The sequence below is a fragment of the Lissotriton helveticus genome, chromosome 9, assembly GCF_964261635.1.
Source record: "Lissotriton helveticus chromosome 9, aLisHel1.1, whole genome shotgun sequence".
NCBI classification, from domain to species: Eukaryota; Metazoa; Chordata; class Amphibia; order Caudata; family Salamandridae; genus Lissotriton; species Lissotriton helveticus.
Window position 1 is genome coordinate 562,376,076 of NC_136070.1, and position 26,112 is coordinate 562,402,187.

Below are 26,112 nucleotides of genomic sequence, written 5' to 3' on the forward strand. Positions count from 1 at the left end.
CATTCCCATAAGCATTCTGTTGTGCTGTACGTTGTATATGGGACGTTTGTCCAGAAAAAACTGCACGGCCTTTAAGCCATCTATGTGCCTGATAGAAGTATACAAAGAACATATGTCCAATGTCATCAATATATAGTCTTCATTCCAACATAGCTGAGATAATTTGCACAAAAAGTCAGTCGTGTCTTTTATATAGGTGTTTAGTCCTTTAACCCATTCCTGTAAAAAGAAATCAATGTACCTTGATAGATTCTCGGTCGCGCTGTCGATCGCCGATATTATTGGCCTCCCAGGTGGAACAAGTGAGTCTTTGTGGACCTTTGGCAAAAGGTAAAACGTGGGTATCACAGGGAATTCTTTTTTAAGAAATTTAAATTCATCCAAAGTGATTAATCCACTGCTGCGCCAGCCCATGAGTTTAGCATTAAGATCATTCCAGGCCAATTTGATTTGAGTGATATTCGTTTTACGATAGCAGGCCGTGTCGCTCAGCTGTTTCTCAGCTTCCGCCATGTATTTATCACGTCCCCATAGGACAATATTGCCCCCCTTATCCGCCTGCTTCACTACCAAATTGTCATCCGATCTTAGTTTTTTAATCAGGAGATTATAGCACTGGTTCTGTCTTGCAATGGCTTGGCTCCTTTTGTTAGTATTTATGTATAATTTTTTAAGGTCTTCCACCATTAGATCCTGATAGATATCCAAATTGTCATGAACAGAGATGGGGTTGAAGGTGGATTTGGGCTTGAACGGTGTCCGGGCTGTGCTTGACCCAGTAGTGGCATTGGGCAAAGTAACAGTAGCCGTCTCATACTGTTCATTTTGTAGCTCCCAGATATCTTCGAAAGAAGGAGCGTCTCCTGCCGATAATAACATAGGACTCAGTGGTATCTTTTCAGTGTCCTTTTTGTTTGGCCGAAGACGGTGAAATTTGGTTAGTTTGAGTTTCCTCACAAATCTGTAAGCATCCATATATAAGGTTCTGTGTTTAGGGTCTGTCTGTATTTCAGAAATAAATTGGACTCTATCTGTGCCACTTACATATCTTTTGATATTTGTGTGGTTATGCACATTGTGGTAGACATGTGTCTCAGTTGTTGCCACCTTCTGGTCCTATACAGTTGGGGTTGCGTGGTGAATGCATCCTTCTAAATTGCACTACTATTGCCACTATGCTTATGCTGTCATATTATGTCTCCCTCTTCAAGGGTTTTCATGTTATGTTTACCTCTCGGTTTACTCAAACTGTCTCTGTTTTTTCTGAAGACATTTCTAGCTTGATGTCCTTGTTCTTCCTGTCTCTTTCTGATGTTTCCATGCTGGTTTTATCTTAGCCTCCGTGCTTTTCACGGCATGGGTTGGGGACCTCACATTTGAGTCCCTCCAGATGTCTTTTCTTCTGCCCCTTTTGTTTTCACTTTTTTTACTTGAAAATGTGTTTTATGAGGTGGTATATTTTCTTATGTGGGTGGAACACTCCCTCTCCTTGCTGGGATGGTCTCTTCTACTTCGGGCATTCTGTTCATTCGGATCTCTTTTCGGTGTTTGCTGCTCTCCTTTCCAGATCAGCTTTCTATTGTGTCTTATTTTCTCGGTCTTCTTTTGACGGACTGGTACTACAGTCCCATTCCCTTTTTACGTTGGGCATCCTATATATCAGTTTACTTCATCTGTAGTCTTCAGAGTGGCTGCAAGTTATATCAAGAAAACCTTATCTTTTCGCACTGGGGTTCCTAGTTCTTTCCTCTCTGGGATTATTTTCTTTCCCTGTGGTCTGCCACAGTTTCTGTACCATGCCTTGAACCATTTTTGTTGGTTCCTACATAGGTCGACTCTCATTACTTGCCAGCGGCTGGTTCTCTCTGAGAAAGTTTGTTGGTTTAGTTCTCAGACACATCTCCGGGTGTGTTATCACTTTGGTATCTAATTCAAAAGGTAAGGAATCTGTGGCAAAATATATTTTTCACAGATGGATGAGTTACTTACCTTAGGTGACACTGTATCTGGTAGAGAAATGGTTTAGCCGCAGATTCCTTCCCGCCTCTCCCATCCTCCCTGCTCTGCGAACTTCCTCAAGTATGAGGTTCTCTGTTCCATAGCTCTGATTTTTTCCCACCAGCGAACTTCCTCAAGTATGAGGTTTTCCATTCCATAGTCTTGGCTTCAGCACCAGCTTTTTTTCGCTGTCTAATTACGTTTTTTTTACCAGCGCTGATGGTTCTTTAGTGTTGTGGTTCTTTACCGTGTGGTCTTCGGTTCTGGTTTTTACCAGTGCTGATTATTTTCCACTGTTCTGTTTTGACAAAAAAGTTGCTTGTTGTTTTTTTCAAGTAGGAAAAAAAGGAAATATGTCATGATAATTAACACCAAATGTGTTTCTTTCCCATTTCTTTCAAAGATATTTATCTTCTTTGGCACACTGCTTTTGATGGCCAGTCTCTGTAGTGGCGCCAAAGGAGGAGACCCTGAAGGGCCGGGCACCGGGGCTGATGTGCCCGAGGACCTAACTGCATGTGTTGTTTAAAGAGCCTGCAAAGACCTCCTCTTGACACTAAATAGGGTAATAAATAAAAAAGTATGTATTCATTTGTAATGTGACTTTTCTGTCTTTGTTCCCTTTAATTATCAGTCATGGATCATTCAGGCAGTCTTCGCACACAATTAAAAGTGTTTTCTATTTATATTTACTGTTCGAAATATGCACAGATAAGTGCCGAAAATACGGTTTTAGGTGACTGCTTATTTTATATTATCAAAATAATGAGCTGGCAACCCTAATCATAAGACTGGAAGTTTGTTGCAGGATCAACACATTATTTATTTCGTCCACCCTCGATCCCTGATTAATGCCATAATGGAAATAATTTAACTTATATCTGAAACCCTACGCCGCTGTGAATAACATGCTGAGTTACTTCAAGGGGTCGATTCCGATCCGGTAAAATGCGCTCCGAATCGTCGTACGGAGAGTTTTTTCCCCATACGAATCGTACCCGTAGACGTCCCGTACATACGACGAAGTACGATCCGTACCAGGTGCCAAAGTCCGTACGAGTCGTACAGGACTCCGTACGACTCAAATCTCTGTACGAGTTTCACTCGGAACCGGCTGTACGCGACATCACTACGGTTCGCGGCTGGTTTTTACGACCCAGCAAGTACGGTTCGTGTCGGGTACGCGCCGTACGACCCTTTTCCTACGGGAGCCGAAAACAGTCGTAAACGCAGAGTTCGCGCCGAAACAGGTACGGAACGCCCCCCCCGGATAGGGCATGTACCCCCCATGATCGCAGGGGTACGCGCCGTACCCCTGTGATCATGCGGGGTACGTGCCGTACACCCAGCGTACATGGGGTACACACCGTACCCCATGTACGGTGGGTGTACGGCACGTACCCCATGTACGCTGGGTGTACGGCACGTACCCCGCATGATCACAGGGGTACGGCGCGTACCCCTGCGATCATGGGGGTACGCTCCGTACGGTGTGTAGGTGATCGTGCGCTTTTCCGTACGAATCGACGTGTACCGTACGAATCGCGTCCGGGTCGGCCGATCGGGATCGGAATCGTCCGGTCGTACGGCGTCCGTACGAGTCGTACGGAAACGGCTCCGGATATGATTCGTACCGACGGGGATTTTACCGGATCGGAATCGACCCCCAAGTGTCTGGGAATTGGCCCATGGCCCATGGTGACATTGTCATCTTCCCTAAGTTAACATGAGCACACAGCAGACTGACTGCTACTTTGCACATGTTACTACATGAGTTTATTTTACAAATACCTCTTATTATATTTTCATATGAGAACCTACTGTTGTGTTCAGCTTTGCATGTTCTTGGGATTTAGTCTGAACACTGTGAACAAGGTCGAACAATAATGCCCCTTGTTATTCTGTTCTGGTCAGGCCATAGCAACTAGACAAAACATACAGATGCAGTTGTTGTTTGGGAATACGTACTTTGGTCTTATTGGAATACACAGATAGGTAGAACACACTTGGAGAGGGACCTTTCCAGGGAGAAGACCTATGATGTAGAACTACCATCCGTAGACTGAGGTACAGGGTCTGCAGAAAACACCCAGAGCTCTCCTGTTATATAAGGATCTTGCTTCTATACAAGGGGAGGGAGGTTAGGATACACTGTCACTCATTATGACAGCTCAGTTTATGATTTACGGACTATTTGCTATGCTTACCGTATTTGTGTTCTGCATTTTTCTGATTATTGTGGCACGTATACTGCATATTAGAGCACATTAGTTAAAATAAATATTTTAAACTTGTTCGTGTCTCTGTCAGATCTTATTGTGGACAAGTACAAAAGTGTGAGCGAAAGGGTGTGTTTTGTAACCGCGTTTCCTATGGTATGTAGATAGTTCGCTGTGGCCTTCCATTCTGACTTTGAAAACTGATTTCAATAAGCGCTGTTGTTTCAACAAGAAGTCGCTCTCACGTCAGCTTGTGAGACCTTCAAATTGCTGGAGGCAAGAACATCTAGTGAAATACAATCTTTACTAAACACGAATCTCCCCCTACGCTTTGAAGAATTAATCACCAAATTTTGAATATATCTGATACAGCAGGCCTCGCACACTTTTTTAAGGTTGTGGGATCTGGCCTTGTTACATTGTTTCAGACTATATCTGGAGTAATATCTGCTTTTATTCATTCTATTTTTTCCAGCGTATTCAGAGGGTTCCCTCTTCTGCTTCTCCTGGTTTGTGGCCTACTGGTGCTTCTTTTGCTGTTCCGCAATGGATGCTCGATCTGTGGTACTTTCCAGCAAGGCACAGTTGCGGCTGTACTGTGATCGCATGCAACAGCTCTTTGGTTTAATACCGTTGGGAGCTCTTGACATCAGCTATTGGCTGACCTTTCGTTATACCAACTTCACCTGTGTGCAACATGTGTTCTATTGTATCCGGTGACCTTTTCAATGGGACCTGGACGTCTGCCACTCCACAGCGTCACCCGCTGCCCTGGATTATGATCTGTTGTTGGGTCCGTTGAGGTCCCATAGGCAGGGCTCTTCCGTGGGTATGCGGCTTGTGTGTGATTCTTTCCTGGGGCCGGCGTCCGAAGCGAGTATCTGTGCCCTTGGACAGCGCCTCTTGGATCTGAGTTTCATCGAGACCAAAACAGGTTGCCCTGGAATGCTCCTTGCAGCTTCACGATATTAGGAGCACATCTGTTCGATTGAATTACTTAATTGGATGGCATCACTTTTTAATATCGATGGTTCTAACGCTTTACTAGACCTCATGGCATTCCACCTGTCACTCGGTGTTTTTAGCCTGGAGGATACACTATAATTGAATATATCTTAGCGTGCTATATTTCCTTTTTTTATTTGACTTTCTATCATGGTCCTGCTTTGGCTTCTTGGATCCTACTTGTCCCCTGCCAGAGACACTTTGACTCTGCTTACCAGTGACTTCTTTATTAGTCCAGGACTGATGTCCTGACCAGGGGGAGGGTGTCACGTGGCCCATGGGGACATTGTTGTCTTCCCTAAGTTAGCATGAGAACGCTGCAGACTGACCATTGTTTTGCACATGTTACTACATGAGTTTATTTTGCAAATGCCTCTTTGATATTTTCACATGAGAACCTACTGTTGTGTTCACGCTTTGCATGTTCCTGGGATTTAGTCTGAACAGTGTGAACAAGGTCGAACAACAATGCCCCTTGGTATTCTGTTCTGGTCAGGCCCTAGCACTGATGCAGCTGTTGTTTGAGAATACGTACTTTGGTCTTATTGGAATACACGGATTGGTAGTACACTCTTGGAGTGGGACCTTTCCAGGGAGAAGAGCATGACAGCACCTATGACGTAGAACTACCATCTATAGACTTAGGTACAAGGTCTGCAGAAAACACCCAGAGATATTCTGTTATATAATTGATCTTGCTTCTAAACAAGGGGAGGGAGGTTCAGCTACGCTGTCTCATTATGACAGCTTATTTTATGATTTACAGACTACTTGCTATGCTTACCATATTTGTGTTATGCATTTTCCTGCTTATTGTAGCATGTATACTGCACATTGGAGCACAGTAGTTAAAATAAATATTTTAAACTTGTTTGTGTCTCTGTCAGATCTTATTGTGGAGAAGTACAAGAGTGTGAGCGAAAGGGTGTGTATTGTAATCCCGATTCCTGAGAAAGTAAGGAGTGTTATGTTCTGGGGTGTCTAATCATTTGTTTCTCTATGAGTGAGTTAGCGGGCAAGTGAGACAGTGTAACTAGACGTCCTGGGCTCATGTGTCCCAAAGTGATAGGATGACTCCATAACTATATACTAAGGTCCCATAATCCTACGCATAATGTGTGTTTGCACAGAATCCTGGCAACAGAATGCACCCTGCATTCAGACAGCTCACTCCTCATTCTTGCCCTTCATTTCACGTTCACCCTGCACTCACAGTGATCAAAATGCACTCACACTAATCACCATGCACACACACCGTTCATCCGCTCACCCTGCACTCACAGTGATAACTCTGCACTCTCAATGCACTTCCACTGTTCACCCTCTACCCCACCCTGCAGTCGCACGAGTATACTGCTCACCTTCCACTCATGTGACACTTTCCTCACTTGTCCCCCTCACTTGTCAATCTGCAATCTCACTCAAACAAGCCTATCACTAACCATACATTCATTCGTCTCACTCTGCACTTACATTTGCACCCAAATTCATATGGTCACCTCACTCACCCTGTAGTCACTCCTCTTACACTACTCACACTTCTGCATCACTCACTGCGCACTCACATGGGCACTCCTGCCACCTACACAGCGCAGAGGGTTCATGTGCCTGTTACAAGGAGCGTGTACCATGCAGATCACAGAACTGAGTGTGTGCAAACTATGAGTAGTGCTATAAAAAATCTAATTTTTCTCAGAAAGCTGCATTTTTGGTTAGAGGGAATTCATGGAGAAGGAGGAAATGGGGGAGGGGTGCCAAAAAAGACTGTAGCACCGTGTGTGACCAGTGCTAGGGCCAGCCCTGGCTGGGACTCGGAATGTTAGCCCCCGACTTCCCGCCCCGCGCCCCCCACCCCCTCGAAGTTCAGGTCTAGTTGCGCCCCTGTCATACAGCCATAAGGGAGAGGGGTGCAAGTCTTGTGTACCCATGCGATCCCCGTGTGTGAGGGGAACTTTTACTGCTGATCTCAGTTAGTCTCGCCATGTGTTGGAATTTTGTTCTGCATCTACCAGATGCTGCCAGCTGCTCCGCGTATTATGGGAAGATTGCTCTGCAGTGGAACAGCATTTCTGGGCATAATAGTACAGCCGCTGCTATGCAGTACTGCATTTATGCCTGGAGAGATTCCTCTGCTAAATATCTGTACTGTACTTTGGGTCTATTTGTTTGTGTGTGCGGTGCACCTTTACTGCTGATGCTGTCTCTGGGTGAGACTAGCACTGCTGCCTGCCTTCCGGAAGCTCAATATAAAATATTTGCTATACAAAAGCCAAAATAAATGGCTGTGTCAATGATTGGCAGCCGAGTGCTCCAGCGTTCTAGCAGCAGTTGACTCTGCCACAGATCCTGCCTCGGCCTGCCGTTGCCAGGGGTAGTGCACTGTACCGGGCCTGGGCGGGGGTACGGAGCCGGGGGCCGGCTTAGCGGCTGGGACCGGGCAGGGCGGCACAGTGGGCGTGCTGGGGCCGTGCTGTGGGCCGAAGCTCGGCCCCGGGGGCCAGGCCTCGTGGTTCCCGCCTCCCGGATCTCGGCTCCCCCGCCCTCCCTGTGTTGTTCTCCCTGCTGCTCTGTGACAGCGGCCCAGAGGAAGCGGAACCAGCGGCTCTCGGGCCATGAGTGGCCCCCCGGGGCCCCCCTTGCTGCAGCTGCGGGACGTGTCCCTGCAGGACCCGCTGCGGGACTACGAGCTCATCCAGAGGGTGGGCAGCGGCACCTACGGCGATGTCTTCAAGGTATGCGGGGAGGGCACACTATCGTGGTGTGTGTGGGTCGGAGGGGGCGAGCATCTTCTGGAGGGGGCATCAGGGAAAGGGTGAGAGAAACGTCCCGCCACACATTGAGGGGTGAGGGGAAGTGGGCATCCTGTCGAGAGGGGCGAGCCGTGACGTATGCCATCTCATGGAGGAGTGAGAAGAGGGAGGCTACCCTTGGAGGGTGACAGGGAGGAACTTGTCGCCGCCACGCTGTGCTGCGAATGTGAAGAGGGTGTTGCTGGGAGGGGCTTGCCAGCTATCGATGGATGTTGTGATTTTGTAGGGTGTAGAAAGAGCAAGTGATACTCGCCAACTCCTCTTCGTGTAGTGAGTGTCTGTGTCACCCTCTTTTTTGAGGATACTAAGTCTGCAAAAAGATCATCACTCTTACAGATATGTCAGTAAGGTCAATCCCTTTGCTAACTTGCATCACTCAGAAATCGGGTTATCCTTCATTTACTTTAATGGGATCACCCTCTTAAATATAGGGTTTTACCGTAATACAGAGGCATCGGGGTTGGGAAGAGAGCGTTATGGGTTGTTTGAGGGGTAAGCGAGACAACGAAATGTAGAAATGGGTTTGGGAAAAGGGGTGTGAGGCAGGACATCTAGACACCCTCAGTGAAGCATAAGGACAATGAGATTAATTGAAGCATCCTGAAATTCCGGAGCATCATGAGAAGGGACGGGGATGGGGGATTGAGGGCTGTGTTTACTATGCAGAGTTGGCAAGGTCTCATCTCATTACTAAGCTGCTTCCACGGCTACCACGACTCGGTAAGAAAGGCTGTTCACATGTAAACCCCTTTTTTTATTCCGTCAAACCAGCATCTTCTTGTCCAGGCAGGCAAGTCCAATTTTTGCACTTTTCAAATGCAGAGGAGGTTGCGCAAGCACCGGGTACTCTTTCATGTTCCTTTGGGCACAGCTTGGGCCTCTTGACGTCCCCTTCTTTCTGTTGCTGTTAGCATAGATCTGAGGCTTCTGCCTGGCATGTCACTGGTGCAGATCGTGCTGGGCCACAGCGGGGAACCCTACATTAATGATGTTGTAGAACTGCATCTCATGCTCCCTCCTACTGTCTCCTATTTGTGAGTCATACACTGACTGTTCAAGGTCCTCACGGCAGCTGATGATGTTGGCGGAAGGACAGCTCCTGTTTCAGTTAAATGCTGGCATTGTAGACTCTTGTGGAAGTTAAAGGAAGGCATGGTAGAAGAGGAACTAGACTGTACCGTGTCTGCACCAACACATGTACAAGAATGGTTCTCTTTATTTTTTCCCCTGCATTGGAAGTAAAAGATTGGCCCTCTGCATTAAATGCTCCCAGACTAACAGACTGATGCTTGGGACAGTCTCCTTTTCGATGTAACAAATTGGTAATGTTCTCTATGAAGAAAATAATATCCTATCTCATGATTCTAATACTTGCCTCAAAGGTACTTGAGTAGGGAGGGGTGTTGACTAATAACAAATAGAAAAGTAAGTATATAACATAGTGATTTTATTATACATTACATTCTTTCCAATACTTAAATTCACGACATAATCCAAAACATTATTGTGCAATAAGATGTACAGATATACGGATTGCATCAAGCCTCTGTTGTGCAACATAGCCACACTAGAGTCTTTCTGATATCCAAAAACACTGTTGAAATGACCACAACTGTTGCCAAGAGCCTCAATTGTTCATCTGCACAACAGGCAGCACGTGTTTCGCCATAAAACTTCTTCAGGGCCAAAGAGTGTTGTTGACATCAGTAGAAAAAGATACCCGTCACTGAATATCTCCAAAAAGATTCCAAACAACCCACAAGGTGTGAATACCACAGAAAAAATTCAGAAAAAGAATGATTGCTCACAGTATTCAAAGTAATATCCCCAACATCCGTCTCAGTTCAACTTCAAATTAGAATGGATCTTGTATCTCAGATACCTTTTAACCGCCCATGATCAGGCTCAAGGAGTGTAAAAAGGAGCAACTGCCAATTCATAATCGATCACCACAGCAGCAGTTCCATGTCATTAACTACTTCTATGAGAAAACTAAAAGACTAATACATATCGTATCTGCATGGTAAACAAAAGCATGATTGCATTTGTTTTTTCTCTTTAAGTAAAAATGTATCCCATTAATATCTGCTCTTGAAGTATCAGATCTGTATTATAGTATTTGCTCCTGTGTCAATGAAAGTGCTCTAGTTTCCAATATCTGCTCCTTCCCAGGACAGCAAAGGCAGGAGATGTGTATTGTCTGAACTCTGAATAAAAACTAGCTAGCATCATACAGACAGATGGATGGCTAGATAGATAGCTAAAGTTTATTGTGCCAAGTTATTTAAAACCATCACAATATAAAAACAGCTGTCTGGATAAAACATGGCTTGGCAGTTCGGGCTGGACTGTTCCCATGAGGCACAGGGTCAAGACTGATTTGCATATGGCCATGTCTGAACTGGGGTGGCTTGGTGAGCAAAATAACGATGGATTAAACCCAGATCTGTGACTGGGGTGAATGTTTTGCCATTGTGCATCATTCTGTCCATGATATTGTGTGTTTTGCTGTCCACCCTATGTGGGATGGGTATGCCCAGACGTGGGCCCCTTGCTCATTAAGCCACTGGAATCAAGCTATCCTGCCTGAAGACGGCTGATAGCCAGAAACCGGTCCTAGGATGCTTGATTCCGGTCCAGGGAAGACATGGCTTGGCAGTTCGGGCTGGACTGTTCCCATGAGGCACAGGGTCAAGACTGATTTGCATATGGCCATGTCTGCACTGGGGTGGCATGGTGAGCAAAATAACGATGGCTTAAACCCAGATCTGTGACTGGGGGTGAATGTTTTGCCATTGTGCATCATTCCGTCCATCATCTTGTGTGTTTTGCTGGATAAAACAGATAGCACAAAGTTAAAAACAGTGCAACACAATCAATCTATACATCAAGCAGCACTCAACTCCCTTGCGAACCTAATCTGCCAAAGTGCGGTATTGTACACCTAGGTATAAAAAAAGGGCCCCTCAAATTCGGCCAATGTAACAACCTTCTCCTATTATGTGAGGTTTGTGTCATTCCAACAGTTAAAAGGTCAATAGATAAAATGTGTTATTAATAAAGTGCAACGTGCCGAATCATTAAAAAGGAACATAATTCATTTTGGCTGAGGTCTACTAATAACATTTGGTGCTGGAGGAACCATGGCCAGCCACCCCAGCTAATTATACTTTATGCAATGATCGGTGCAATGAGATCTAAAATGAGGCGCTGGTGCCGATCTAAAGTCACCATGTTAAACTATAATATGAATAGGAACAGATACAGATGCAATTGCATACGGAACACTATTTTAACTATAATCTACACGTTCATTTGAAAAAATAAAAAGTCAAAGAGTCCAATATGGGATAGCTAAAATGGCTAAAAGGCATAAGGAGTCGCCAACGAGTAGGACAGTTAAAAACTATCTGTGATCAGTTCAGTAGCTTCAGTGCTTCTCTGAAGAATTTCACACATCTGTTTGATAGCTGCGGGTTCACACTGCTCAGACATGCGATGATAGCTGTGTCACATTGTATTAAGGCAAGTTTACAAAACGGGGGTTTCAGCCAGTAGCATCTTAAACCTTTCAAGGCTGAACACACGTATATAACATGCAAAGGACTTTCCTTCTTGTAATTACATAAGTGGCATTGCTGTTCCGTAGATTCTGATAACTGCCCACATTTATAGCCTTTTAGTGGAATTAGACAACACCTCAGCCGTTCTTTTTTTAATGGCAGTTTAATGGGGCAGGCTAAGTAGACTGCTTTCCTTGGCTCTCGATACAAAGACTCACATAAACTGATATGGGCTTTTCGAGACAGTTCTTGTTTGTCATCAATTCCCCATTGCATTTTTGCCATTTTTACCAACAATTTTGCAGTGAGCTTCGGGGTTATAATTTTCTGCTCCTTTTAGCTCAGCAATTGCAAAGTCAATACAGTAGACTTTAATGTAATAGACAGCAGTTGGTCATACAATGTATCGAAACATATTTTTTTAAAGGTCTTTATTTACATGCGTTGCACATTAAAGCACAACGGATTAGATTTACCAATGTTTGTTTTAAAATGGTTGCCTTGACATCATTGCACTGGTTTAGTCTTCTTCTTTGCCCTGTGCTAAGATTCATGTGTTGCCATGCAGTCAAATGTTTGGGAAGAAGGTTAAGATGGAAAGGAAAGAGAATTCTACTTCATTTACACCCAGTGGCCCCTGGGATATGAAATGCAGGTTTGGACTTGTGTGGAGGGATGATAGACATGGGGCTGATCACTTTTTCTACCAGGGCAGTAGCTAGTCAACCATTGCGTATCTCACCGGGGGATGTGGAGGGCATGAGCTTGGAAAGGACTTACATCCTGACCTGGCTAGCAGGGCCGGACTGACCTTTTAATCCATCAGGCAGTTTCCAGGTGGGTTAGAGCCATTGGATGCCAGTTTTGAAAGCCCAAGGCCGCTGCTGGTGCCACTGTCACTTTCAGTTCCACAAGGTTAATTGCGGGTGACACGGGGGACTTCTAGAGAGAGAAGGCAGGAAAGAGGTAGAAGAGAGGTAGAAGAGAGAGAGAGAGGCGAGAAGAGAGGAGACAGAGAGAACTGGATGGATGGAAATATAAACAGTGAGAAAAGGAAGAGCGCAAGTCTGGTTTGAGAATTTTGGCGACAGCTGATTTAGACATACCAGCCAGGCCCTACCGGCTAGTGCTCACCCAATGGAGATCGTCCATATCTGGGAGTCCTCATCTGGGAGCCTTTTGAGTGTGTTATAGGAGCTTGGGAAGCCAACTGGTGATCAAAATTAGCCACTCTCCCAGGGATATTAAGAGAAATGTGTGCCTTCAATAAGTTCCATGGGCTCTGCCTACGTATCCAACTGTGATGCTTTTCCAGTTGTTATCTCCTCACTTGGTATAAATAAACAGCAGCAGGCAGTATCCAGTGCCTTGAAAAGGCCGTGTAGGTTTCTACTTATGCCCCCTCTTCTGGGCACAGTGCTACACATTTCCCTTCTGACTTTGATAGTGCTATGCTGGCAGCCCCAAAAGGATATATCCAAACACTCACCACCACAAAACCGTACACCGGTAGACACACCAACAGCACCAGTTAGGCACAACATCACCCACACGCCCAACACAGTGCCCTGTAGTGGGCTATTCCATTTGCTCCAAAGGGACCTGCGGCTAAGACACATGACAAACTTCCATAAAGCCAGCAACACAGGCCTAGACTATCCACAATCCCTTGGCAGAGCACGTTACAAACTTAGGAGTTGGATACATATCTGGTAAAAGATCTTCGACAGACTTCTGAGACAATACAAGAACCCACCTAAAGTACATAGGACATGGGTGACACTTCCATCCAACCAGACATGGACCAGAACACATTAGCCAGAACATATCATCACAGGATTACTGAAATTCTGGATGAGAATAACGTGCTGGGGCACCCCCTGACAACTAACAGTACAAAGAGGACATGCTATTGGCTAAATACACTGCATAAATACCCAACAACATAACATATAACACAACATCCTGTAGTTTGTGGAGAGGGCTCTGGATTGGGAGCATCAGTAGCACCACTGCTCCTCACTGATGAGAGACAGCAGATCAGCGGACCAAGTGGACCAGGCTGAGTTGACACACGCCAGGGCCTTATCTTGCATCGTGGCGTAGACGTGCATGATAAGTTTGTATGAGGATGGGCTAGCGGTTCAGTGCATTGAATGTTGGAGAGCTGTATGGAATTAGTTGTGCAATGCTCACAAAGGAGCACGCAGCTGGTGGTAGGTGAGCACATCCAGACGTGTATGGACTGGGTATGCCTTGTAGAGTGAGGAAGACGCCATCTGGGTACACAACCCCAAAGGTGTGAAGCTGAAGTTGTCTCAAATGTCTACCGGCGCCAGTGACAGCAAAAACAAGGAACAGGGGGCATCCCGCAAGAGATATATATTCACGGCATACATACAGTCAAGCCCCGCCCGAGCCCAGAGCCAGTCCCAAGCCCATTTCATACAGGCCACGTGTTTATTTAAGCGTGAGGGCGATTAGGAGGCAGGAATAGGGCAGCCCCCAGAGGACAGGGATCTATTTAATTGTGTTAGGGGGCTCTGTGTGGCTTAAACTTGGTAGGGTGAAGCCAGTAATGGACAAACTGTGCCTGTGCACAGAAACAAGAGGTTCACGTCTCGGTTACCCAGCCCACCCTGCTCAAAGGGGAGTGTCAGCATTTTCCATGCCACATGGAACTGTTTGTCAGCCCATTCTAGAGAAATCAAGTTAGATCTGAGCGTAAGATTGAGGAATAAGTAAAAGAATTTTGGGAGTACCACAATTTTGGCGATCACAACTCTACCTGCTGTGGAGAGCAGCAGCCTTGTCAATACCGGCACCCAGTCCTCCAGCCATTTCATCAGTCTGTCATAATTTGACCTCCAGAGTTGTCCAGGTCTCTGCTGAGTCAGACTCCAAGACAGAGTACCAGAGCGTATGCCCTCTGCAAGGGAAATTAAGACTCAAAGAACTGCATATCCGGGGTAAGCGGGACAATAATTGATTTGGACGAGTTGTTAATTATTCCAGCATATCCACCAAAGTGTATGATTTTCCTTTATGATTGGGACAATGTTGGATTTAGGGTCGTGTACATACAAGGTGACTTTCTTCGCATACATAGGTACCAGGTTTCTCCTGGGGGTGAACCCAAGCCCTCAACATAAGTGGTGTTGTTGTAGTCTGTCAGCCAGGAGCTCCATTGTAACAGCAAATAGTATGGGAGACAGGGAGTATCCCTGGCGGGTGCCCCAAGAGGCGGCAAAGTCTGGTGTGATTGAGCCATTGACCTGCAGACAAGCTGTAGGCTGCATCTAGAGTAGCTGAATTAAGCGAAGGAAGCTGCCGTGAAGTGTAGTGCGGGACAGTAGGTGAAAAAGGTATAGCCATTCCAAAGAGTCAAATGCCTTGTGGCTTCAAGCAGTATCGCTGCAGCTCTAAGTTCAGGATCCACTGAGTGGGTTACTGCAAATAAGATCCGCAAGTTGTGTGCTGTCGGGCGGCCGGGATAAAACCTCCCTGGTCTGGACGGAGAAGGCAGGAGGCTAAAAGCTTGGCCGGAATTTTTGTTATAATCATAGACCATGGTCGATAGGAGTCGCGTTGACAGGGGGCTTATCCGGTTTCAGTATGCTAAGAAGTAACCCCTCCCTAAGGGAGGGTAGCAATACACCACTCATCAAGGATACCTCATACATCGCCTGAAGGCAAGGAGCAAGAAGTTGGGCCTATTGTTTGTAAAAGACTACTGTTAGGCCATCCGGGCCTGGTGCCTTATCCCCAGGCATACTGTGGATGACCCACAGGATATCCTCAGCTGTGAAGGGTGCAACCAGGAACTGGTTATGCGAGTCATCAAGCCAGAGCAATTGTATTGTGTCAAAATAAGAGGCCAGGGCGGCTGGATCATGAGGCAGTGAGGAGCCGTACAAGTCGGCATAGTACGCAGTCATGATACGTTGGATAGCGCTGCGGGCCGTATGGGCTGTCTGCCTATCATCCACCAGTTCTGTGATATAATCACTGGCCCAGGGTTTGCGTAGTAATTTGGCAAGGGTCCTACCGGCCCTATCATCCTCACCGTATCTTTGACCCTGCAGAGTGCCTGCTAGGATGATAAATCTGCCCTGTATATCACTTAATAATTGTTGCGTGCATCATAGTAACCCTTTACGGAGGAGCATTGCAACACCTCGCACATAGTTAGAATAAGTTGACATGTGTCTCTGCAATCCATCCCATGTGCAAACGCGAGCTGCTCGCATCTGTCAGGTGTAACTCCTGAAGTAAGCATATGTCATTGTGATGCCTGTTCAGGTATGCAAGCACTAACCACGCTCTGCGCTAGTCATTGAGCCCCTGCACATTCCATGTCAAATATTTAACAGTCACCAGCAAATATCAATGGCAGTGTATGCGCCATGTCAAGCAAGTGTCAGCTGGGATATAGATGTACCTATAACGGTTGATGACTCTGTGACATGAAAAAGAAAAAACTGTTGCAACAGAACACATGTTAAACAGTCCCCACAACATCCACCCCCTCCCACTTCAACTCTACTATTGAGTTGAATGCCTGACTCCTCCCCCCAATTAACACACCATACCAACAGTAATACATTATAATGGGAATAATCCTTGATTGGGCACCAAGAGGACCAGGTATACTCCCCAGCAGGAAAGCAGCTAGCTGGGTGGCTAGGGAAGAAAAGTAGGGAGATAGCAAATGTACTCAGTCACCATTCCTGCTTCCTGGGAGGCTGATCCTCATTTGTCCAGACTCTCCATGCAGTCGGGCTCTCACCGGCAAGTATTCTAAGACATGGTCAGCATGGGGCCAGAAGCTGACCTCCTTCAATCCTCACAGCCCCAAGCAGTAGCTTAGCAAACAATTAGCTATTAGTCATTGTCACTAAGGTGACCTCTAGTCGACCCTCCAGAAGAGGGTGTGTGCTTCGTTGAGGGAGAAGCCATACCTCGAGAGAACTTCGTTGCAACCTTGGGGAACGGAAAGTAAGGAATTTTCCCATTGATTCTGATACAGAGCTTTGCTGGGTAAATCATAAAATAGGGGATGGCAGCTTTCTGCAGGATGCATTTGGCAGGCAAAAATTTCTGGCTGGCACACTACACCGTCCACGTGAAATCTGGATACAGGGAGATGGAGTTCAGCTGATATTGGATAGACTGGCGTTCCCTAGAAAGACGTAAAATTTTAATTCAAAAGCGGGGTCATAATCGGCCTCGCCAGGGCTTGGGGGACGACGCGGGCCCAGGAAGCGATGCTCATCCACAAACATAGGAGGAATGCCATCGCCAAACAGAGCCCCCAACATGGTTTCAACATAGGTTTCCATTCTGTCCATGGCCATTGATTCAGGGAAGACAAGTCTACGAAGGTTATTCCAGCGTGAGCGCACCTCCAGGTCATAATTCTTTTATTTATTATAGTTTACAGCACCTTTTCCATGTAAAGAAGCTGCTTTCCAGAGGACGTATGCGGGTGTTAAATGTCAGATGTGCAGCGTCGCAGGTGATCAACATGCTCCTTCTGTTTGTCTACCTTCTCTTTGAGGCGGTTGAATCTCGTAGTGAGGAGATCAATTTTCACATCAATTTTCAGGCTACGCTTAAGATCCATAAACAGTTTTGATGTCAGGAGCCGCCGTGTCCCCCTTCGGCGCACCTTGCATACTGGCCCCCTGTTCTAGATCCGGCGTGCGCGTGAGGCGCCGCATTTCAAAGGTTAGCTCAGTTTGTTTATTGTCACTGAAACCCATATTGGGAAGTCAGAGAGCTCTGTACATCACTGGAAACGTGTAGGCATGTAGTCGAACAGCAAAATTCAGGGCAGTCAGTGTCTTCAGCACTGAGGGTTCCGCCACACCCCAGAGACCTATCCCCGGAGGTCACCACCTATATTCATAGGGAGATCTGGTGTGCCACATGGGATCTCAGGATTTGCAGCACAGTTATCTGGCTGGGGTGGCTGTCTCCTCATCGATCAGGGACCTGCCACAGCCCAGCAGTCGCTCGTCAGGGGGTATGAGCAGACCCAGACCAGAGGCAAATGAACCCGGAATTGTACCAGCTCCTACGCAGAGTTTCCACAGTTGGTCGTCGAGTACTGCCAAGGTGGGACAGACTCTCCTGCAACATGCTGAGGTGGGCATGCAGCTCTAAGCAACAGGGGCCCGTCCCAACCCTCAAAGAGCAAGCCCTCCTGTGAGGTTCTTGGTAATCCACGCGCTGCCCACACTCAGTGGGCCGCTGCACGCGCTTCTTACCTGGCGCCCACTGTCCCGAAGCTTCAAGGGCAGCCAACCGACACCACACTACGCAGCCTCCTTCTGTCACATCTTCCTGCCGGCAGCGACTGATGAGCGGCTCTCACCTTTGCTGACAACAGCTGACCTCTCAGCGAGGCACCTGGACAGAATCCCTTCCTCGAGCCATGGAATATATCACCCCACCTAAAAGCGTTAAACTGGCTACCATATGAAGCAAGAATCCAATTTAAAATGGCATGTATCACCCACAAAGCTCTATGAAGGTATAAACCCAGGCGGTAACAAACAATAATAAACCATGAGATGATAATGGGACGCAACAACCTACTTCCGTAAAAATGACAGTTTATTGTGATTTAAACACATTATTGAGAATCAACAATTACATCAATTAAATTAACAAAGCATATACAGAACTTCACATGACATATTTAGAACTAATCATACAAAAAGAAAATGAAATAAAATGCAGAAAAATCAAATAAAACACAACTATCACAGTTTCATAAAAACTAATATCATATCTAGAATTAAGTATAAAATATGTTGTCAAGCTCTCCACTACAAAACACCAAGATACCTGGCCCAGAAGATTGAGCTTTCTGGAGGAGGGAGACCAGCCAGGAGTGCCAAGGAGCTGCTACTGAGGCCACCTATCTGCCGGAAGAAGAAAACATACGACAGGGCTTTCTCGGGGGCAGCCCCAGAATATGGAATTCACTCCCTCTGAATATCAGGAAAATGTCAAACACGGCAGCATTCAAAAAGGAAGTGAAGATCTTCCTAATGAATAAGTTCCTTACATAGACTAGAACAAACTTCACCGCCACCGCGTTTTAGAGGTGCCAAGACGGAACATAGAAAGGAAGAAGGGAATGCCTCTAGTTAAATGAGGAACAACCTACCGGCGCTATACCCTCCCAGAAGATTGCACAGATAAAGACAAGTCAGAACTATTTGTTACGGGAAGACAACATACAATATAGTAGGATAGTAGAATAACATTTATAATAACCTGGGAGATAGAGGCAGACTGAAAATTACACAGAAAAGTGTAATCCCAATGCTAATACTAGCCTAACTTTAGCAAACTTTGTACATTGTTTAGAATATGTCCCCTTTTGACCTATACCTAACCTACCTCATATCAGTGTTATGTTTACTATATAGCTCTATACCTACCGGCCTCACTCATTACATGGTAATGCTATGCGAGTTTTATCTCAAACCTACCTCATGCATGTGTATGTATATATGTATCTGTGAAGTGCTCTGATACCCAAGGGTCATGTTCGCGCTATATAAAACTCTCTAAATAAATAAATAAATGGTCTTACAGGCCCGGCCAGGCCGCAATGTGCCAAAGCTGGATAACTTTGTGGCCAGGATCCCAGGGTCAAAATAAAAGGCCTCATCACGACCAGGGGCACCCAGGAGCAGAGGTAATGTATAACAAGCATTTGCAATGCAATAGGTCTCGTATTCACGCAAGTTTGAGCTATTAGCCTTGTAAATGACAATGCCTTTTATTTATGTTTTGGGTTTTGAAACATAAATAAAAGGCATAGTCATTTACAATACTAATAGCTTAAACTCTTGCAAATGCCAGACCTATTGCATTGCAATAAAGGGCCTTCTTAACCGCTTGTTAGATTGTAAATATCAGAGCAAGAGACCGGCCTGCGACGTCTTCAAAGTAGTGATAAATAGTGCAGTGAAGAAGATGTGTAAGTGTTGTAACACTTTACAGACACAAAGTGTGAAGTGAGAGTTACATATGATCTGAGCTGTAGACACTGACAAAGTGCTCCAACACCTTTCGCTCTGTGATTACACTGTCATGGCTCAGGAGGAAGAGTGTGGGGGGGGCTATTTCCTGCCCTTTCCGTGATTTGAGTGTGTAGTGTGGCATTGCGTAATGTTATTGCTGTCTTGGGCCTAATAAAAACACTCCAGCTGTAGTAGGGCCCTGGCATCACCGCCTGGTGCAGGGTGAGCTGTGCTTTATGGCAGGCCTGGAGGGAGGGAGGGAGGGATGGTCTCGGCTGCAGCTCTGGCCTCGTACAGTGCCCCTGCTGTTACTAGTGAGCGAGAGGTCCTGAGGAGGTGGTGGTGGTGTTGGTGGTGATGGTGGTGGTATTATTATTGGTGGTGGTATTGGTAGTGGAGGTATTATTGGTATTGGTGGTGGTTGTATTTGATTGGTGGTGGTGGTATTGGATTGGTGGTGGTGATCTTGGTGGTGGTGGTGGTGGTGGTATTGGTAGTGGTGGTATTATTGGTATTAGTGGTGGTAGTTGTATTTGATTGGTGGTGGTGGTATTGATGGTGGTGGTATAGGATTGTTGGTGATATTGGTGGTGGTGGTATTGGTGGTGGTGGTAGTATCAGTGGTGGGGGTGGTAGCATCAGTGGTGGTGGTAGTATCAGTGGTGGTGGTGGTAGCATCAGTGGTGGTGGTAGTATCAGTAGTATTGGTGGTGGTATTGGTGGTGGTGGTATTGGTGATGGCGGTATTGGTGATGGCGGTACTGGTGGTGGTATCGGTGGTGGTGGTGGTATAGGTGTTGGTGGTTTTGGTGGTTCTGGGGGTGGTGGTATTGGTTGTGGTGGTGGTATTGGTGATGGTAGCATTGGTATTGGTGGGGGTGGTATAGGTGGTGTTGGTGGTGGTATTGATGGTGGTGATATTTGTGGTGGTAGTATTGGTGGTGGTGTTTATAAAACAGGCTTTGGAAAACAACTGGTCAGGTGGCTTTAGTTCAGATGACATGTAACACAGATGTGCTGTTGTCTACTTCAACCATTTAGCACAGGATTATGTGCTACCTGGATTTCACATTGCATAATTCGCTAATCATTTCTAAATCCATTTTCCGGGGGGAGGGTTGAAACAGACACAAGATCATGCCGGGTTAAAGTGATTGAAGGCAGGCGCCCGTGTTACGGGGTGGGCTTGCTGCTTAAAAAAACACAAGCGGTTTTAGCTGAAGCAGCGCATGTCCGCCCTGCAGTAAGGGAAACTCAATAAAGTAAATAGTGCTTATGGACTAAATAACAGGTCCCGTGTAATAACCGAAGTAAAGGGGCTAGTAGCCATAGGAGGTTACAAATGAAGACAAGGCCGTACTATGGAGGGACTAACAAGCTTATTAACGAATCTGAATGGCAGTATTTACAAAAGACAATGAAAAATATGGGAGGAGTTTTGCGCGGCTTCTCTCCCTTACTCTACTACAGCAGTCTCGGAGAGTTAGCAGTGTTTGCACACTGACTCTATGCTCACTTTAAAATGGCTGGAACTCTCCAATATAGACAAGATACATTGCGGATTATTCTCCCCGGCCGGCAGAGCCTCGCTAGGCCGCGGCTATCGTGCTGCCCGGCTCTCTGGGGCCCCACATATCAAGACCATTTTTAAGCTAATTAATTTGGAGTTATTCTAAAAACTGGTTCTGATAAAGTGTTACATCAGCTTGTGGTTTACCAGTGACTCATAGTCTTTAAATTAGGTGAACTCTCCAATCTGAAGCTAGAATATAAATCAGGAATTTCCTTTGGTTAAAGACTAGATGGTTGATTGAAGGATCGGTCCACGTGGCTTGAGGGTACTGGGGCTTTTTTTTTTCATGTTTGTGGGTGTAGATTTTTAACTATTGAATACAGTTTGAGAATTATCTCTGTAATATTTGCAGGCTCTTTGTTTTCTTACGCAAAGTTATATTTGGTAGTCCTTTTGTAAGAATTAGGAGATGACATGCAGTGGTATTTGCTTATCAGTAATTTCCTTCCTGGTTGTTATCTTGGATGCTATGATTACTCCTTTTAAATACATTTTACCTCTGACCTACCTCTTTTCCTTCGACTGCCAGGGCCAACAGTTTGGTACAAGTATAGATAATTTTCCTTAAATTGCACTTGAGTCTATCTTGAGTTCTAAAGAAATGAAACCTATCGGATTGTTTTGATTTGTGACTAATGTGTTCTCGGTTAATGGAGCGGACATAGACTGAATATGCTGCTTGTTTTTCTGTTTAAAATGGCGTGGTTGGAATAAATGGAGTCTTTTCCTGATAAGTAAGCGGTGCATTCCTGGACCAACATTTACCTTCCTGCAGTATCTTTGAACAATTACTTTTTTACCTTTCTTTGATCCTGCCCACCACCATTTTCACAGATGACAGTTCTTTTCAAGGTCAAAGCAGAAAAACGTGGCGCAAGTATGATTTTGAAGAGCCACCATTACAACAGCATATGCATTTGTTTATTTAAGATGTTATAATATAACGCTACTCTGCTCCAAAGGATATCGGTGTGCTTTAAATCAATAAACTAACAGACCATGGTCTCAAGAAATACATTTAGCTTGAGAAAAAAAAACTAGTCCGTAAGTAATCTGTAAAAGCATTGAAAACAAGAAAGGAGAGTCGGGAAGTAGCATAGAGGAGGCTGGAGGAGACAAGGGAAGCAGAGACTCAGGACAGAGGACGATGGCATACATGTTAGTGTCAGTCAATATATATATATACATTGTCCGACATCTATTCAGAGAGAGGAGTCACTTAAAGAATTCAAGTGAATTCCGAAAGTTAGGGTTTTGATTTTTTTTTCTTCCGGAAAAGGCCAATGTTTTCTGGAATCTCAATTCTTGAGGGACAAAATTCCACAAATGTGAGGAAGCCCCAGAAAACGATTTAGAAACAACAGAATTGAATTTCAATCTATGGTTTCAAGTCAAAAAGGTCTCCTTGCTTCTGATGCATTGTGCCCTTACTGAATGTTTAGTGAAGAGTGGAGATGGGTTGGTTTTTCACTTGACCATGAAAAGAGCTCAGGATCATATCCAGTTGGTATCATAAGTGCACCCTTGTAGTAGATTATTGTTATGTGTTTCAGTAACAGACTTTTGTCTTTGACTTGTTTGATCGTGTGCTGCTATAAAAGTATTGGAGTTGGTGAAAGATGTAGATTTAATCTAGTCTGCATAATAGATTCTCTTGCGACAGATAATCTTTCATAAATCAGGAGGAAGCACCAGGGATAAAGAAGCTGTGATTAATAAAAATTAAAATCAAACATTTCACTTACATATGCCTAAATGTTTTATCTTACAGTAGTACTATTTTCAGGAGACCTTGTAGGCAATATTGTTTGTCCTTTGCTTGTTTGTACTATTAACTGGTCTCCTAGTTTTGGCGACCCACCTTTGGTTGCATAACATTTAGTGGAGTGTCTATTTGGCAAACATTATGAATGCCCCTCCAGTTCTCGTCCAAACAGTATGTTTCAGCTCCAAGATCTAGTGTACACTGATACCTCGTCTAGGTAGAGAAGAGAGAAATTAGATTGAAAATTGCATCGGGGATTGCGCCTTCCCTACCCTAATTATGAACATAATCAGCTCCAAGACATATACACGATTGTCCGGTAGAGCACAATGTTAGCCATATGGCTTATTCTGGGTACTGTTCTGAATTTCGGGCCAGTACATGAGTCTTCTTTCTCTGGCCTCATATTTTCGTGGTTTCTTTTTTTAGATCTGCTTCAAAGTCCCTTCATAGACTTGTTAATTCCAGTGGGCCTGATCTTGAGAAAAGTAGAAAATGGCTGTTTCTGGCCTTCATTGGATTTGGATCCCTACAAAAGGGAGTAATGGAGTGGGTGTAGGGTGAACTGCTGAATAAAATGCCATCAAACCTAGCACTTGACAGCTTCAACGGCTAACTTCCCTCTTGGCAAAAATGGCTGAGAAATGAATCATTCCCATTTTGCGGCTTGCGGCTTCCTCAATCTGATGAAGGGACAAGGTTGAGCAGCTTTTATAAATAAATGACTAAATGAAAACATAACTAATATTCCAATGACTATCCCAGTTCATGGAGTCTCTGGGACCCAGCTTGCAATTTGATTTTAGCTCAGAAGAGCATTTAGATGTAGATTTTTCAGGAACAATTTTATTTTATACCGTCTTTTTATTGATCGTTTACATTTTACAAAAGTAACAATATTCAACGTGACACTTCTTTGAGCCACTTTGCACCCCTCTCTTCCCTATGATGTATACACAGACCGATACCCAGTCCCCCATACCCTTTTAATGTAACAGAGTTGGTTTGCAGTATATTTCCCCACGCTGTCAGTTTCACTCGGCTCCCAATCTCTTTCCAGTCCTCCTGCGCCTATGGATGTGCAGGAGGACTCTGTTTCTCTATTCTTGCCACATGCCCCATACTTTCTCAAATTTCCTCAGCCATCCCCAGACTTCGTAGACTCATTTCATTGCCATCATGCACCAGTCTATGTTAGACCCCCATTCTTCCACAGGGGGATATTTCTACTGCCCCATAGATGCACTATGTCCTTTCTAGCCACCATGAGGCCTATGCTGCACCACAGCAAAGTGTATTTGGGCTGTGTCTGCTCTCCCCATATTCCTGTGGTTGCCAGCTCCTGGCCCACTGTTCTGTCTTCCCCGGTAACCTCCACGAGCCAGCCTCCCACCCATCCAATCCCAATAATGCCTCATTCTGTGACAGCCCCACAATCTATGTAGTAGTGTTCAAGATTGTCTGCAGCCTCTTAGGCATTTGTCTGTGTCTATCTTCCCCATGCAATGCAGCCTGGTTCTTGTGTAGTATGCAATATGAAGGTTTACCAGGCGGAACCCTGCTCTGATTGCCACTTCCCGTGGATGTCGACATGCCTCAGCCCAATCCTCGTCTGCTAGTATACCTAGGTCCTTTCCCCACAAGTCTTGCAGTGTCGTTAGTGGGGGGTGGCTGTTGGTCAGTAGGGTTCTGCAAATCTGGGACACCGCATGTCTACGCAGTGCGGCTGCTAGTATTCGAAATTCCAGGAGAGATTTGTCTGCCACCTCACAAAGGTCCTCTGTATACCCCACTTGGGCGTGTTGTAGATATCTGTAGTGTTGAGTTTTTGTTAGTTCATATTGGTTCTGGAGTTCCTCAGATAGGAGCAGCCCCTCGCCCTCCCACTCATCTCCCAGCTTGGAAATCACTAATGTGTCTCACTGAGTCTGTCCCTCTAGTTGTTCTAGGTCTGTGAGCATCCTCAAATTCCAGAGGAGTGCCTCCAACGTTAGTTTCCCCGTCCATCTCAATTTCTTGGTAGCCTTCTTCCAGATTCTGATTGCCCCTGTGCTGGGGTAGTCGCCTGGAGGGGGCTTCTGACACTGTATCATGCCCTCCGCGCCCAAATGACATCTATCCTCTTGCAGGGCTGGTTCCCACTGGAACTCGAATGCCCACCCCTTAACCCCCAGCAGTTGAGTCGCTCAGTACAGTTTTATGTCCGGGAGGATAATTCCCCTCTCATAAGGGCCCATGGTCCGCATTGACAGGGCAAAGAGTTACATCCCACCCCAAAGAAGTAGTCTTGTTGTCACGTCCACCTCTTGGGAGAAAGTAGCCGGCACCTCATGTAGGGCCACATGTATGAAGCCAATTTGCGATCGCAAACGTTGAAATTCACAGATTTGCAATTGCATTTCAGGAATCACAAATTGTGATTCCTTAAATGCAATGTAAGAGGCACATAAAAAAGTGCGATTTGGCCTTAAGGAATCACAAATTACCACCAACTTCAAGTTGGTGGTAATTTGCGATTTCACTTAAAAATGCACTATTTTGCATTTTTTAAAGTCCCATTTGGCTTACATACATGCCCTAAACGGCATGTGGCATGTATGTGTGCCACATGTGCACACATGCACATTTCAGAGTTGCAACAGGGTGTTCTTTTGACACCCTGGAACCCTTGAAATTTCATTCTCAATTTGCGATTCTCTATTTGCTAATCGCAAATTGAGAATGCCTTCACATTCATACCTATGGGCCTCTTAGCCCATAGGAAAGAATGGGAAGGTATTCCTTATTTGAGAATCTCAATTTGCGATTCGCAAATAAGGAATATGTGGGATTCGCAGTTTATTAGCAAATCCCACATACATTGCATTTTGCGATTCTCAAATTGCGATTAGCTGAAAATCGCAATTTGAGAATTGCAGAACTCTATTTTTATACATATGGCCCATAGTGTCTTCTGGAGCACATACAGGAGTTTGGCTAGGGTGATCATTTTGTGGAGAATGGCACTGCCCATTAGACAAAGTGGAAAGTTCCCATAGTGTCCCATGTCTGCGCTAGTGTCCTGAAAGACTTTTCTCAAGTTGTTTTGTAATAGCCCGCCCGTCCAGCGTTACATAAATGCCAAAATATCTGAA

At 45.3% G+C, this 26,112-nt stretch overlaps 1 protein-coding gene across 2 annotated transcripts in view; it reads left to right on the top strand.

The window, feature by feature from the left end:
- The first annotated feature begins 7,720 nt into the window (after positions 1-7,720).
- Positions 7,721-26,112, top strand: part of MAP4K2 (mitogen-activated protein kinase kinase kinase kinase 2) — a 365,575-nt gene continuing 347,183 nt past the window's right edge. For both annotated transcript variants that reach the window (XM_078660469.1, XM_078660470.1), the window contains exon 1: positions 7,721-7,954. In XM_078660469.1, coding sequence (XP_078516595.1) covers positions 7,835-7,954 — 120 coding nt within the window. In that variant the 5' untranslated portion in view covers positions 7,721-7,834. The remainder of the gene's footprint in view (positions 7,955-26,112) is intronic.